At 43.6% G+C, this 14581-nt stretch overlaps 1 protein-coding gene and 1 pseudogene across 1 annotated transcript; one reads left to right on the top strand and one right to left on the bottom strand.

Moving 5' to 3' along the window:
- The first annotated feature begins 6662 nt into the window (after positions 1-6662).
- On the top strand, positions 6663-8278 carry LOC104667532 (annotated as a pseudogene).
- An 845-nt stretch (positions 8279-9123) lies between these two features.
- On the bottom strand, positions 9124-10083 carry LOC104667533 (olfactory receptor 13C7-like). The gene has a single exon (XM_010370005.2). The coding sequence runs from the start codon at positions 10081-10083 to the stop codon at positions 9124-9126; it is 960 nt and encodes a 319-aa protein (XP_010368307.1).
- Between the last annotated feature and the right edge of the window lie 4498 nt (positions 10084-14581).

Here is a 14581-nt window from a genome sequence, read left to right as displayed (position 1 = left end):
TTAGCCCTTTGTCAGATAAGTAGATTGCAAAAATTTTCTCCCATTCTGTAGGTTGCCTGTTCACTCTGATGGTAGTTTCTTTTGTTGTGCAGAAGCTCTTTAGTTTAATTAGATCCCATTTGTCAGTTGTGACTTTTGTTGTCATTGCTTTTGGTGTTTTAGACATGAAGTCCTTGCCCATGCCTATGTCCTAAATGGTATTACCTAGGTTTTCTTCTAGGGTTTTTATGGTTTTAGGTCTAACATTTAAGTCTCTAATCCATCTTGAATTAATTTTCATATAAGGAGTAAGGAAAGCATCCAGTTTCAGCTTTCTACTTATGGCTAGCCAATTTTCCACACACCATTTATTAAATAGGGAGTCCTTTCCCCATTTCTTGTTTTTGTCAGGTTTGTCAAAGATCAGATGGCCGTAAATGTGTGTTATTATTTCTGAGGGCTCTGTTCTGTTCCATTGGTCTATATCTCTGTTTTGGCACCAATACCATGCTGTTTTGGTTACTGTAGCCTTGTAGTATAGTTTGAAGTCAGGTAGCGTGATGCCTCTAGCTTTGTTCTTTTGGCTTGGGATTGTCTTGGCAATGCAGGCTCTTTTTTGGTTCCATATGAAATTTAAAGCAGTTTTTTTCCAATTCTGTGAAGAAAGTCATTGGTAGCTTAATGGGGATGACATTGAATCTATAAATTACCTTGGGCAGTATGGCCATTTTCATGATATTGATTCTTCCTATCCATGAGCATGGTATGTTTTTTCATTTGTTTGTGTCCTCTTTTATTTCACTGAGCAGTGGTTTGTAGTTCTCCTTGAAGAGGTCCTTTACATCCCTTGTAAGTTGGATTCCTAGGTATTTTATTCTCTTTGAAGCTATTGTGAATGGGAGTTCATTCATGATTTGGCTCTCTGTTTGTCTGTAACTGGTGTATAAGAATGCTTGTGATTTTTGCACATTTATTTTGTATCCTGAGACTTTGCTGAAGTTGCTTATCAGCTTAAGGAGATTTTGGGCTGAGATGATGGGGTTTTCTAAATATACAATCATGTCATCTGCAAACAGGGACAATTTGACTTCTTCTTTTCCTAACTGAATACCCTTTACTTCTTTCTCTTGCCTGATTGCCCTAGCCAGAACTTCCAACACTATGTTGAATAGGAGTGGTGAGAGAGGGCATCCCTGTCTTGTGCCAGTTTTCAAAGGGAATGCTTCCAGTTTTTGCCCATTCAGTATGATATTGGCTGTGGGTTTGTCATAAATAGCTCTTATTATTTTGAGATATGTTCCATCAATACCGAATTTATTGAGAGTTTTTAGCATGAAGGGCTGTTGAATTTTGTCAAAGGCCTTTTCTGTATCTATTGAGATAATCATGTGGTTTTTGTCTTTGGTTCTGTTTATATGCTGGATTACGTTTATTGATTTGCGTATGTTGAACCAGCCTTGCATCCCAGGGATGAAGCCCACTTGATCATGGTGGATAAGCTTTTTGATGTGCTGCTGGATTCGGTTTTTCAGTATTTTATTGAGGATTTTTGCATTGATGTTCATCAGGGATATTGGTCTAAAATTCTCTTTTTTTGTTGTGTCTCTGCCAGGCTTTCATATCAGGATGATGTTGGCCTCATGAAATGAGTTAGGGAGGATTCCCTCTTTTTCTATTGATTGGAATAGTTTCAGAAGGAATGGTACTAGCTCCTCCTTATACCTCTGGTAGAATTCAGCTGTGAACCCGTCTGGTCCTGGACTTTTTTTGGTTGGTAGGCTATTAATTATTGCCTCAATTTCAGAACCTGCTATTGGTCTATTCAGGGATTCAACTTCTTCCTGCTTTAGTCTTTGGAGAGTGTAAGTGTCCAGGAAATTATCCATTTCTTCTAGATTTTCTAGTTGATTTGCGTAGAGGTGTTTATAGTATTCTCTGATGGTAGTTTGTATTTCTGTGGGGTTGGTGGTGATATCCCCTTTATCATTTTTTATTGCATCTATTTGATTCTTCTCTCTTTTCTTCTTTATTAGTCTTGCTAGTGGTCTGTCAATTTTGTTGATCTTTTCAAAACACCAGCTCCTGGATTCATTGATTTTTTGGAGGGTCTTTTGTGTCTCTATCTCCTTCAGTTCTGCTCTGATCTTAGTTATTTCTTGCCTTCTGCTAGCTTTTGAATGTGTTTGTTCTCGCTTCTCTAGTTCTTTTAATTGTGATGTTAGGGTGTCAATTTTAGATCTTTCCTGCTTTCTCTTGTGGGCATTTAGTACTATAAATTTCCCCCTACACGCTACTTTAAATGTGTCCCACAGATTCTGGTATGTTGTATCTTTGTTCTCATTAGTTTCAAAGAACATCTTTATTTCTGCCTTCATTTCGTTAGGTACCCAGTAGTCATTCAGGCGCAGGTTGTTCAGTTTCCATGTAGTTGAACAGTTTTGATTGAGTTTCTTAGTCCCGAGTTCTAGTTTGATTGCACTGTGGTCTGAGAGACAGTTTGTTATCATTTCTGTTCTTTTACATTTGCTGAGGAGTGCTTTACTTCCAACTACGTGGTCAATTTTGGAATAAGTGTGATGTGGTGCTGAGAAGAATGTGTATTCTGTTGATTTGGAGTGGAGAGTTCTGTAGATGTCTATTAGGTGTGCTTGGTGAAGAGTTCAGTTAAATTCCTGGATATCCTTGTTAACTTTCTGTCTCGTTGATCTGTCTAATGTTGACCGTGGGGTGTTAAAGTCTCCCATTATTATTGTATGGGAGTCTAAGTCTCTTTGTAAGTCTCTAAGGACTTGCTTTATGAATCTGGGTGCTCCTGTATTGGGTGCATATATTTAGGATAGTTAGCTCTTCCTGATTAATTGATCCCTTTACCATTATATAATGGCCTTCTTTGTCTCTTTTGATCTTTGATGGCTTAAAGTCTGTTTTATCAGAGACTAGGATTGCAACCCCTGCTTTTTTTTTTTTTTTTTTCCATTTGCTTGGTAGATCTTCCTCCATCCCTTTATTTTGAGCCTATGTGTGTCTCTGCATGTGAGATGGGTCTCCTGAATACAGCAAACTGATGGGTCTTGACTCTTTATCCAATTTGCCAGTCTGTGTCTTTTAATTGGACCGTTTAGTCCATTTACATTTAAGGTTAATATTGTTATGTGTGAACTTGTCCTGTCATTATGATATTAGCTGGTTATTTTGCTTGTTAGTTGATGCAGTTTCTTCCTAGCATCGATGGACTTTACATTTTGGCATGTTTTTGCAATGACTGGTACCTGTTGTTCCTTTCCATGTTTAGTGCTTCCTTCAGGATCTCTTGTAGGGCAGGCCTGGTGGTGACAAAATCTCTAAGCATTTGCTTGTCTGTAAAGGATTTTATTTCTCTTTCACTTATGAAACTTAGTTTGGCTGGATATGAAATTCTGGGTTGAAAATTCTTTTCTTTAAGAATGTTGAATATTGGCCCCAACTCTCTTCTGGCTTGTAGAGTTTCTGCCGAGAGATCTGCTGTTAGTCTGATGGGTTTCTCTTTGTGGGTAACCCGACCTTTCTCTCTGGCTGCCCTTAACATTTTTTCCTTCATTTCAACTTTGGTGAATCTGACAATTATGTGTCTTGGAGTTGCTGTTCTCGAGGAGTATCTTTGTGGTATTCTCTGTATTTCCTGGATTTGAATGTTGGCCTGCCTTACTAGGTTGGGGAAGTTCTCCTGGATGATATCCTGCAGAGTGTTTTCCAACTTGGTTCCATTTTCCCTGTCACTTTCAGGCACACCAATCAGACGTAGATTTGGTCTTTTCACATAATCTTATATTTCTTGGAGGTTTTGTTCATTTCTTTTCTCTACACTTCTCTTCTTGCTTCATTTCATTCATTTGATCTTCAATCGCTGATACTCTTTCTTCCAGTTGATCAAGTCGGTTACTGAAGCTTGTGCATTTGTCACGTATTTCTTGTGTCATGGTGTGGGGAAAAGAACGAGAGATCAGCTTGTTACCATGTCTATATAGAAGGAAGTAGACATAAAAGACTCCATTTAGTTCTGTATTTAAGATGCTGTTAATCTGTGACCTTACCTTCAACTTTGCCCTTGCAAGAGACATGTGCGAAGGTGATTTAAGGGTAAAAGGATTTTGGGCTGTGCAGAATGTGCTTTGTTAAACAAGTGCCTAAAAGCTGCCTGTGGTTAAAAGTCATCACCATTCTCTTAAATCTCAAGAAAGAGAAAAACATTTGTCTCCTGCCCCTCCCTGGGCAATGGAACATCTCCGGGTAATACCCATTGTGTGCCTTGTTTACTGAGTGAGGAGAAACCGCCTTTAGGAATAAGGTGGGATTTGCTGGAGCAATACTGCTAAAAGGTTTATGGAGATGTCGCATATATATCTCAAGGCACGGCATTTTCTGTTAAACTTATTCATATTACAAGGATTTTTTCATATGTCTTACTGCTGATTTCCTCCCTCCAATAATCCTATTGTCCAGCCACTCCCTTATCCTTTTAATGACTAAGATAATTCTCAATAAATACCAAGGGAACTCAGAGGCTGGTGCCGGCATGGGTCCTCTGTAAACTGAGTGCCGGTCCCCTGGGCCCCGCTTTTCTTTCTCTACACTTTGTCTCTGTGTTTTATTCCTTTTCTCAAGTCTTTCGTTTCCACCTAACGAGAAACACCCACAAGTGTGGAGGGGCAGGCCACCCCTTCATCATGGTTTTCATCTCTATCAGTTCGTTTATGGTCTTCTCTGCATTGATTATTCTAGTTATCCATTCATCCATTCTTTTTTCAAGTCTTTTAGTTTCTTTGCACTGGGTATGTAGTTCCTCCTTTAGCTCTGAGAAGTTTGATCAACTGAAGCCTTCTTCTCTTAACTTGTCAAAGTCATTCTCCATCCAGCTTTGTTCCGTTGCTGGCGATGAGCTGCATTCCTTTGGAGCGGGAGATGCGCTCTGATTTTTTGAATTTCCAGCTTTTCTGCACTGCTTTTCCCCCATCTTTGTGGTTTTATCTGCCTTTGGTCTTTTATGATGGTGATGTACTGATGGGGTTTTGGTGTGGGTATCCTTTCTGTTTGTTAGTTTTCCTTCTAACAGTCAGGACCCTCAGCTGCAGGTCTGTTGAAGTTTTCTTGAGGTCCACTCCAGATGCTGTTTGCCTGGGTATCAGCAGCGGAGGCTGCAGAAGATAGAATATTGCTGAACAGCGAATGTAGATGTCTGATTCTTGCTCTGGAAGCTTTGTCTCAGAGGTGTACCCAGGCGTGTGAGGTGTGAGGTGTCAGTCTGCACCTAGAGGGGGATGTCTCCCAGTTAGGCTACTCAGGGGTCAGGGACCCACTTGAGCAGGCAGTCTGTCCGTTCTCAGATCTCAACCTCCATGCTGGGAGAACCACTGCTCTCTTCAAAGCTGTCAGACAGGGATATTTACATCTGCAGAGGTTTCTGCTGCTTTTTGTTTAGCTATGCCCTGTCGCCAGGGGTGGAGTCTATAGAGGCAGGCAGGCCTCCTTGAGCTGCGGTGGGCTCCACCCAATTCGAGCTTCCTGGAGGCTTTTTTTACCTACTTAAGCCTCAGCAATGGTGGCCACCCCTCCCCCAGCCTCGCTGCTGCCTTGCAGTTAGATCTCAGACTGCTGTGCTAGCAATGAGGGAGGCTCTGTGGGCGTGGGACCCTCCGGGCCAGGTGTGGGATATAATCTCCTGGTGTGCCGTTTGCTAAGACCCTTGGTAAAGCGTAGTATTAGCGTGGGAGTTACCTGATTTTCCAGGTGTTGTGTGTCTCAGTTTCCCTTAGCTAGGAAAAGGAATTCCCTTCCCCCTTGCACTTCCCAGGTGAGGCAATGCCTTGCCCTGCTTCAGGTCTCACTGGTCGGGCTGCACCCGCTGACCAGCACCGACTGTCCGACACACCCCAGTGAGATGAACCCAGTACCTCAGTTGAAAATGTAGAAATCACCCATATTCTGTGTCGCTCATACTGGGAGCTGGAGGCTGGAGCTGTTCCTATTCAGCCTTCTTGGGGGCCCCGTCCCGCTGTGCATTTTTAACATATACACATACTAAATCTTCACAACACCTCTGTGGAGTTGGTTTAATTATTTCCATCTTACAAATTAGGAAACTAAGGGTCCACAAGATTAAATAGTTCTTTCTAAACAGGTCTGAAGTGTGCAGGCAGAGGTACTCCATGTTAGTCTGGTTGCAAAGTCTATGCTCTTAGCCAGAAGGGTAATTATTAGTAGGCTTGAGCAATTATTGCCAGCATCCAATCTAAAATCCTAAAGAAATGAAATGGACTCTGAATATAAGCTTCACATTGTAGTAATGATTTAGCTAGAGGAAGACTGCTAAAGATTCTCTTCTTGGGCTGTATTATCTAGTTTGGTGGTGTTGCAGCAAACTCTTCATTGACTTTGGGTAGAAAATAGATATGCTCTATGTATATTAAGAGGAAAAAGAGTTACCCAAAATTTTCTCTAGGATATTAAGCAGGAAATAATTAAACAGACAACACTCTGAGCTCCTATAGTCAAAGAGGGGTTAAATGATGTCATTCAGGATGCATCTTGGTATTGGCAATTTTCTAAAATAGCAGATTGGTTTTCAATTTGGATGCCAATTAAGAAGTGACTTTTCCAACTGTTGAAAGCAGCAAGTGGAGGTGCGGCCCTAGCGGCCAGGACTCTGAACTGTGGCAGCTAGTGATACCAAATGAGATGGACTAACCCCACAAAAGACATCACCAGATAGCGCGGTGGCTCAAGCCTGTAATCCCAGCACTTTGGGAGGCCGAGACGGGCGGATCACGAGGTCAGGAGATCGAGACCATCCTGGCTAACATGGTGAAACCCCGTCTCTACTAAAAATACAAAAAACTAGCCGGGCGACCTGGCGGGCGCCTGTAGTCCCAGCTACTCGGGAGGCTGAGGCAGGAGAATGGCGTGAACCCGGGAGGCGGAGCTTGCAGTGAGCTGAGATCCGGCCACTGCACTCCAGCCTGGGCGACAGAGCGAGACTCCGTCTCAAAAAAAAAAAAAAAAAAAAAAAAAAAAAAAAAAAGAAAAGAGAGTAGTCAGATATATCTGTTCCTCCTGGAGCCTCAAAACATCATTATTCAAGATCACAATCAAGGTCAAGAGAAAGAAAATGAAAGTCGAGTAATAAAGGAAGAAAACACAGGAGCTGGAACAGAAGCAAAGAGGCAAGAAGACATGAATCCAAAGAAAAATCCTCTAAGAAACACAAATCTGAGGAACATAGTGACAAAGAACATTCTTCCGATAAAGAAAGAGAGCAACTAAATTAATCTGAAAATAGGACAAGCACAAATGCAAAAAATGAAAGTCATCAAGAGGCAGAAGTCACTCAAGATCTAGGTCTCGTGAACGACGCCATCGTAGTAGAAGCAGGCTGGAGCAGAAGTCCCGATCCAGGAGTAGGGAGTGGAAGAAGTCTCAACCTAGAAGCAGAGAGGGGAAGAAATCAAGATCCAGAAGCAGGGAAAGAAAAGGGCAGATCAGGTCTCATTCCTGCTCAAGATTGAGACAAAGGCATAGGACTAGAAGCAGGAGTGGGACAAAGAGTAGGAGTCGAGATAGAAAAAAGAGAATTGAAAAACTGAGAAGATTTAGCAGAAGTTAAAGCTGGACTCTGAGTCCACTTCCCTTCAGAGGCAGAAACACAGCAATGGATACACAAGAAGCTTTAGCTAGGAGGTTGGAAAGGGCAAAGAAATTATAAAAACAGCGATACAAAAAAATAGTTGAAAAACAAAAACAACAGGAAATAACTGCAGCAGCTGCAGCTACTGGGGGTTCTGTTCTCAATGTTGTTGCCCTGTTGGCATCAGGATTGCAAATAACACCTCAGATAGCCATGACAGCTCAAATGGCAGCCCTGCAAGCTAAAGCTTTGGCAGAGACAGGAATAGCTGTACCTAACTACTCTAACCCCGCAGAGTTTCAATGTGAATCCATTGAAATTTGCTGAACAAGAGAAAAAAAGGAAAATGCTTTGGCAGGGCAAGAAAGAAGAGGACAAATCTCAATCTGCTGAAATATGTGAAAAGTTGAATTTTGGAAACTAGGACCAAAATGTCAAATTTAGGAAATTGATGGGTATTAAGAGTGAAGATGAAGCTCGATGTAGCTCAGTTGATGAAGAAAGTTACAAGACTCTGAAGCAATAGGAAGAAGTATTTAGAAGTTTAGATGCTCCGTATGAAAAGGCAAGATACAAATCCACACACAAAGAGGAATGGGTTTGGGTTTCACATCTTCAATGTGAGGAATGGATGCAGTTTGAAAAAGATCATACTTATAAAGTTTGGGACTTTATAGACTTCTTGTTCTGATATCAGGTCCTTGTTCACCAAACAGCTAGCATTCTAGCTTGCATGGGTGTTACACTGACTTTCATTTTTTGAAAAATATGAATTTTTGTAAATATCAGATAAGTGACACTGGTGTTAGTGTTGTAATCAGGTTAAACCCACTTCCATTAAACTTGACAGGACTATAGAAGGACAATATATTTTAGATCATGAATTCTACTTTTCAATATATAAAAGCTGCAGGTGGGATAAAAATCTCATACATGGATCTTTTTCGTGTCCACTGTCTTGTGTACTTTTGTACTTAATCTTGTACAGTTATTTTCATCTCTTGAAACATGAAAGAAATGTTACGTAGCTGTTCTTTAGAGGATCTGGCCATTTGGTACCTAACTTAGCACAGATAACCTGGGTGGTGATGATAATAAAAATGGTTTTCTCAAAAAAAAAAAGTGACTTTTCCTCACTGTCATGCTCCCCATTACACAATAGAACAGAAAACAACATAATTGTCACATACAAATTGAAACTGGTCTGCACATGAACAAAGAAATAAGTGTTTGTTTTATAAAGTTCTAATTTTTATTGCTTATTTTTTCAGAATAAAAATACAAAGAAAATTTAATAGTCACTTATTCTCAGTTCTAGGTAATTTAGCACATTCTAAAGAGTTAGTGTTCCATCTTCCATCACGAAGAAAGCCCCATCTCAATGAACATCAGTTTGGAAACTGTTGTGTGGGACCTTTAAGCAAGTCTGTGCTTACTGAGTAGACCCCTTGTGTGCACAGAACCAAAAGACACACTGCTTCCTCTCACTATCGCTGGGTGAAGCATTTCTGACTTACCAGGCTCCTCACAGCAGCCTTCACGTCCTTGTTCCTCAGGCTATAGATGATGGGGTTGAGCATGGGGATCAACACTCCATAAAAGAGGGAAATTAGCTTGTCTGAAACATCCTGTTTGTCTGCCCCCAGGGGGTCCTTAGACTTGGGCTTTGCATACATGAAAAGAATAGTCCCATAGAAAATCACCACCACTGTAAGATGTGCAGAGCAAGTGGAGAAGGCCTTTCGCTGTCCTTCAGCTGAGGGGATCCTCAGGATGGTGGTGAGTATGCAGATGTAGGAGACAAAGATGAAGAGCACTGGGACCCCCAGGAAGATCACATTGGCCACCCCCAGGCTGATCACATTGATGGAGATGTCAGCACAGGCCAACTTCAGAACTGCCAGGATCTCACAGGTGAAATGATTAATGATGTTATCCCCACAGAAGGGTAACTGTACCGCAAGAGAGATCTGCACCAAGGAGTTGGCTCCACCAGCCACCCAGGAGCTGGCAGCCATGGGCACATAGGCAGCCTTGCTCATGACTACTGGGTACCTAAGGGGGTTGCAGATGGCCACATAGCGATCAAACGCCATCATGCCCAAGAGCACACACTCTGTGGCTCCCATGGCAAAGGAGAGGAACACCTGCACTGCACAGCCTGAGAAGGAGATGGTTTTCCTGGGCGTGAGGAAACCGTCCAGGACCAGAGGAATGGAAGAGGTTGTGTAGCAGATGTCCAGGAAGGAGAGGTTCCCGAGGAAGAAGTACATGGGCGTGTGTAGGTTGGAGTCGGACACAGTCACCAGGATGAGGACCCCGTTGCCCAGCAGGATCACCAGGTACATCAGCAGGATGAGCACAAAGAATGTTTTCTCCAGCCTTGGCTGATCTGACAGGCCGAGCAAGACAAATTCTACCACAATGGATTGGTTGGCCACTTCCATTTTAAATTCTCTCTTCCCCATTTAGCAAAACTGAGAACAGCAAACATGTTTATAAAGACCAGTATGTGGTATTTATAATGAGATGCTTCTAGAACATATAATCAAATTTACCCTTTGAGATGCCAAACTGTAATATCAGCAGCTAACAGATAAAATTCACTGCCTACTGAAGTTAACTTAAAAGTCAGGACATGTCAGATCAAAAGCAGGAGAAGCAGACCCTGGAAATCTAATCAAACCATGATAAATGAAAGAATTTTCATCAGATCAGTGGTATTAACATACTTGAAGGAATGGATATGTAAGGAAGGATCTGCATAAGCTCCATAAAAGAGGACTTTGAGGGCATGCTGCATGGTTCCAGCACTGTCCAGGGAAGTGGGCTCCTCTGGCCAGCCCTACTTGTCCCTGAATTGTCCCTGCAGTGCCCTTGGGGGCTTCAGGCTGTCACACTCAGTGATGCTGGCCACTGACATCACCCCACCCACTCCCCTGGCTCTAATTCTCTGATGATTCAGCTCCAAATACAGTCCTTCCCAGGGAGTATGTGATGAGCAGAGATCGGGAAGACTAGGGTCTATCCAGCATTTACATTTGCTACTTGATTCCTGGTTTCTAGTTCATTTCTCTTGAGTTTGGTTGGAGATCTCCCTTGGTTGCCCTGTCATTGAGGAGTTTCTGAGCAAGAGAGCTTAGAGACACTAACAGAAGCACTTCCATATCCCCTCTAACCAGCCTTTGTTCCCAGTACTGCTGTTTCCCAGTCTGCTCCAGACCCATGAAGGAGCAGGAATAGAATCCAAGGACAAGTGTCCCTCATGCCTCCCAGTGTGAGTTTGTAGGTAGATTCTGTACTTTGGGAGCAGTTTTATGTCACAGCTCCTAACTCAGGGCCTTCTATATCCGAGCTGACCATTAAACCACTGCAATGTCATAGTAATGGTTTCTCCACGGAAGAGCAGACAATTCCACCCAGGCTTACAGAGGGATCGCTCGAAGGAGGCTGAAAATGGCACTGCAGACCTATAGATCCAGCACACTAGAGAAAACCTCAAGCCTTGGCCAGGCGTGGTGGCTCATGCTTGTAATCCCAGCACTTTGGGAGGCCGAGGTGGGTGGATCATGAGGTCAGGAGATCGAGACCATCCTGGCTAATACGGTGAAACCCTGTCTCTACTAAAAATACAAAAAAATTAGCCGGGCATGGTGGCGGGCGCATGTGGTCCCAGCTGCTTGGGAGGCTGAGGCAGGAGAATCACGTGAACCCAGGAGGCGGAGCTTGCAGTGAGCCAAGATCGTGCCACTGCACTCCAGCCTGGGTGACAGAGCGAGACTCTGTCTCAAAAAGAAAAAAAAAAAAAGAAAACCTCAAGCCTTGACTTCTCATGTTAAGATGAGGAAGCTGAAGCTCAGAAAGGAGCACAGGGAGCAAGGACAGGGCCAGGTGGCTCCTCACCTTCTCCCCAAGGCTCCTTCCCTTACCACTCTGATTAGATCCTTGCCAGTCCATTTGTGCCAGAGTAGAAATACCAAGCACTAAAGAATCGACTGTGAAGCCTTGATCATCCTCTCTCTCCCTAGGATATTCATGAAGAGTAGAGGTGTCACACTTTTCTCTGAGATCTCTGCCTCATGTCAGGGCTTGGGTGGGGGTGGATGGTGTGCCTGGGAGCCACACATTCCATCTGTAACTATCACACTGTTGTTGGCTGGGAAAGATCTGGTGGGAGAAACTGGGCCCAGTTTGGAGCCATCCTCATGCAGTTATCAGAGGAGACTGACTGTGAACATCAGGAATATGTGGGGAAAAGAGATCCGTCTTTAGAGTTACTAGCACTGCTGACTGGAAAATCTTAGACTTGGCCGAGATACTGTAAAGTAACTGGTCTTGTCTCGCTTCCCTCCATTGCACGAATACCTTCCATGCAGCACAATTTCCCAATTTTTGTTTGGAACATCTTAAGGTAGGTGGAGCTCATACCTCCCATTCCTTTGTCGATGGCCTCCATTGCTAGAAAGGTTTTCCTTACACTGGGCAGAAGCTTCCTTCTAATGTTATTCCCCATTCTTCCCCCTACTCTTCCCTATCCCCACACAGGCCTAGACTCCCAGAACATGCCTGCTCCCTTTCCCTTATAAAAGACCCTATGGAAACTATGACCAAGTTCCCACTCACAACAACCTTTGCTCTTCTGCTCACCTACCTGAAGAAGGTTTAGCCACAGAGAGAACCCAGTCTACATCCAGTGTGGAGAGAAGTCCATGGTGGAGACAGGCACTTACCTGGACAAAAGGTCTCATAGCAGGGGATGATGCTGGAAGGTCTCCAGGCTTGAGAAGTGATTGTTCCAACTGCCCACATTGACCATCTCCAGCTAGCCCCATCGGTTGAGGCTGTGCCTGGAAGCATATAGCAAATTCTATTTAGCTGTCTTGGAACTAAGTAATTTCTTCAAATTTCACAGCAAGGTAAAGGGAATGTGGGGCTGGCCATAGCTGAAGGGGCTCTAGCTGCTAACTTTCCTAGGCTTCTCCATGCCTGGTGAGATGTCAAGAGGAAGGACAGCTCGAGGAGCTGCTTCCAGCTGATTCTGCAGTCACGTCCTGCCTGCATGCTCAGGGCGGGCACCCTGTGCCTTCACCCAGACCTGCTCTCCAGAGATTCTATCAGGGAGCCATGGAGCAGTTTAGAGCCTTGGTTGTATGGGAGCCAGTTTTAATCCCAGAAGCAATTTAAAGTTTGGAGAAGGGCCTCACAGGAGTTTAGGGTGTGCGTCCCACAAACCCAATTATACAAGTTGCAGACAGCTCTATGTAAATCTTAACTCTCGCTGCAAAGAAATGTTCCTTGGATTTGTCAACCTGGGAGGTGGAGCTTGCAGTGAGCCAAGATTGTGCCACTGCACTCCAGCCTGGGCGACAGAGCGAGACTCCGTCTCAAAAAAAAAAAAAAAGAAGAAACGTTCCTTGGATTAAAAAGTTCTTATCTGGCCGGGTGCGGTGGCTCAAGCCTGTAATCCCAGCACTTTGGGAGGCCGAGACAGGCGGATCACGAGACACGCGGATCTCGATCTCGGAGATCGAGACCATCCTGGCTAACACGGTGAAACCCCGTCTCTACTAAAAAAATACAAAAAACTAGCCGGGCGAGGTGGCAGGCGCCTGTAGTCCCAGCTACTCGGGAGGCTGAGGCAGGAGAATGGCGTAAACCCAGGAGGCGGAGCTTGCAGTGAGCTGAGATCCGGCCAGTGAGTGAGCACTCCAGCCCGGGCGACAGAGCGAGACTCCGTCTCACAAAAAAAAAAAAAAAAAAAAAAAAAAAAAAATTCTTATCCTGTCCTTGTTGGCATTCCTGCAAGTAGAGGCAATAACTAAGTTCTGACCATGCTTTGGCCACAATGTTATGTCTGTCTGAGGAGGCTGTGCCACTTGCCTTTGCAACCCTGTCAAAACAAGAGGGAAAAACTTTGCCTCTGCTGAGACAGACACACTGGTCATCTACATGTGCCCTGAGCAAGGCCTCCCCTGCAGCCCCTCAGCACACATCCAGAGCTGATCAGCCCTGGCCCCTGCCCTTGAAATCAGGAAGCAAGGGACATGTGCCATGGGCCAGCACCAGATGCTAGAAAGAGAGCAAAATGACAAGGACAGGGCCTCTGGCCTCCAGAAAGATCCTGGTGACAGCTACATTCTGTGAGATAATTGCCAAGTGCCCTTAACTTATATGAGAGCCTGGGTGTAGGGAAGAGTCAGAGGAAGAAAGGGAAAAGGGCATGAGGGGGTTCCAGTGTAAGAGACCTGTCAGCAGAAGACATTGCAGGGCTTAGGGACAGATCAGGGATAAAGAGAAAGGTTGAGCAAAGGCCAGGGTTTTAAAACCAAGAAAGAGAAAGAAAATGAAATAAGACAAAACAAAACAAAAACAACAATAAAAAACCAGAGGAGACAGAAAGGAGAGGATATTTAAACTAGCATAGGGGACTGGGGACTGAAGCGTTGTTTAGACTTGGTATCAAAATATTCCCCAAGTTATCCCCACTGTGATGGTTACTGAAGATAAGGATGAAAATAAGAAGTCTTTCTTATAATTGAGGATTATGGATTAGTGGGCAAGGACGGTTTGAGTTAATAGTCGGGCACTAATATTGATAGTGGTTGCCACGTTTTGCAAAATGCTTTTAATCAATCTCCCTTTACCTGGCTACCGAGATTAACTTATACTCCCCATTCCCACTGCAAAATGTGGGGACCAGCACCCATGTCAGGTTCCTGGCTGCCCAAAATGCCTGCTCCCTCTAGCTGGGAGTTACGCTAAGGATAGTTATGATTATTTCCCAGCCTACTCAAGCCAACTGTTAATCTTGTAGTTGTATTAAGTTAATTTAAATTACACAAACTGACCTAAAAAGAGAGTGGAAAGTGCTGTCTTTATGAAAACTAAGTTGAATGCTTTGGATAGATTCATAGTAAAATAAATTGCTGTCATATTAGATGTCAG

This window comes from Rhinopithecus roxellana, chromosome 16 (genome assembly GCF_007565055.1).
Source record: "Rhinopithecus roxellana isolate Shanxi Qingling chromosome 16, ASM756505v1, whole genome shotgun sequence".
In the NCBI taxonomy this organism is placed as follows: Eukaryota; Metazoa; Chordata; class Mammalia; order Primates; family Cercopithecidae; genus Rhinopithecus; species Rhinopithecus roxellana.
This window is presented reverse-complemented; position numbering and strand designations above follow the sequence as displayed.

Coding starts and splice junctions, on each gene's coding strand:
- LOC104667533 (XM_010370005.2), bottom strand. CDS start 10,083: ATGGAAGTGGCCAACCAATCCATTGTGGTAGAATTTGTCTTGCTCGGC.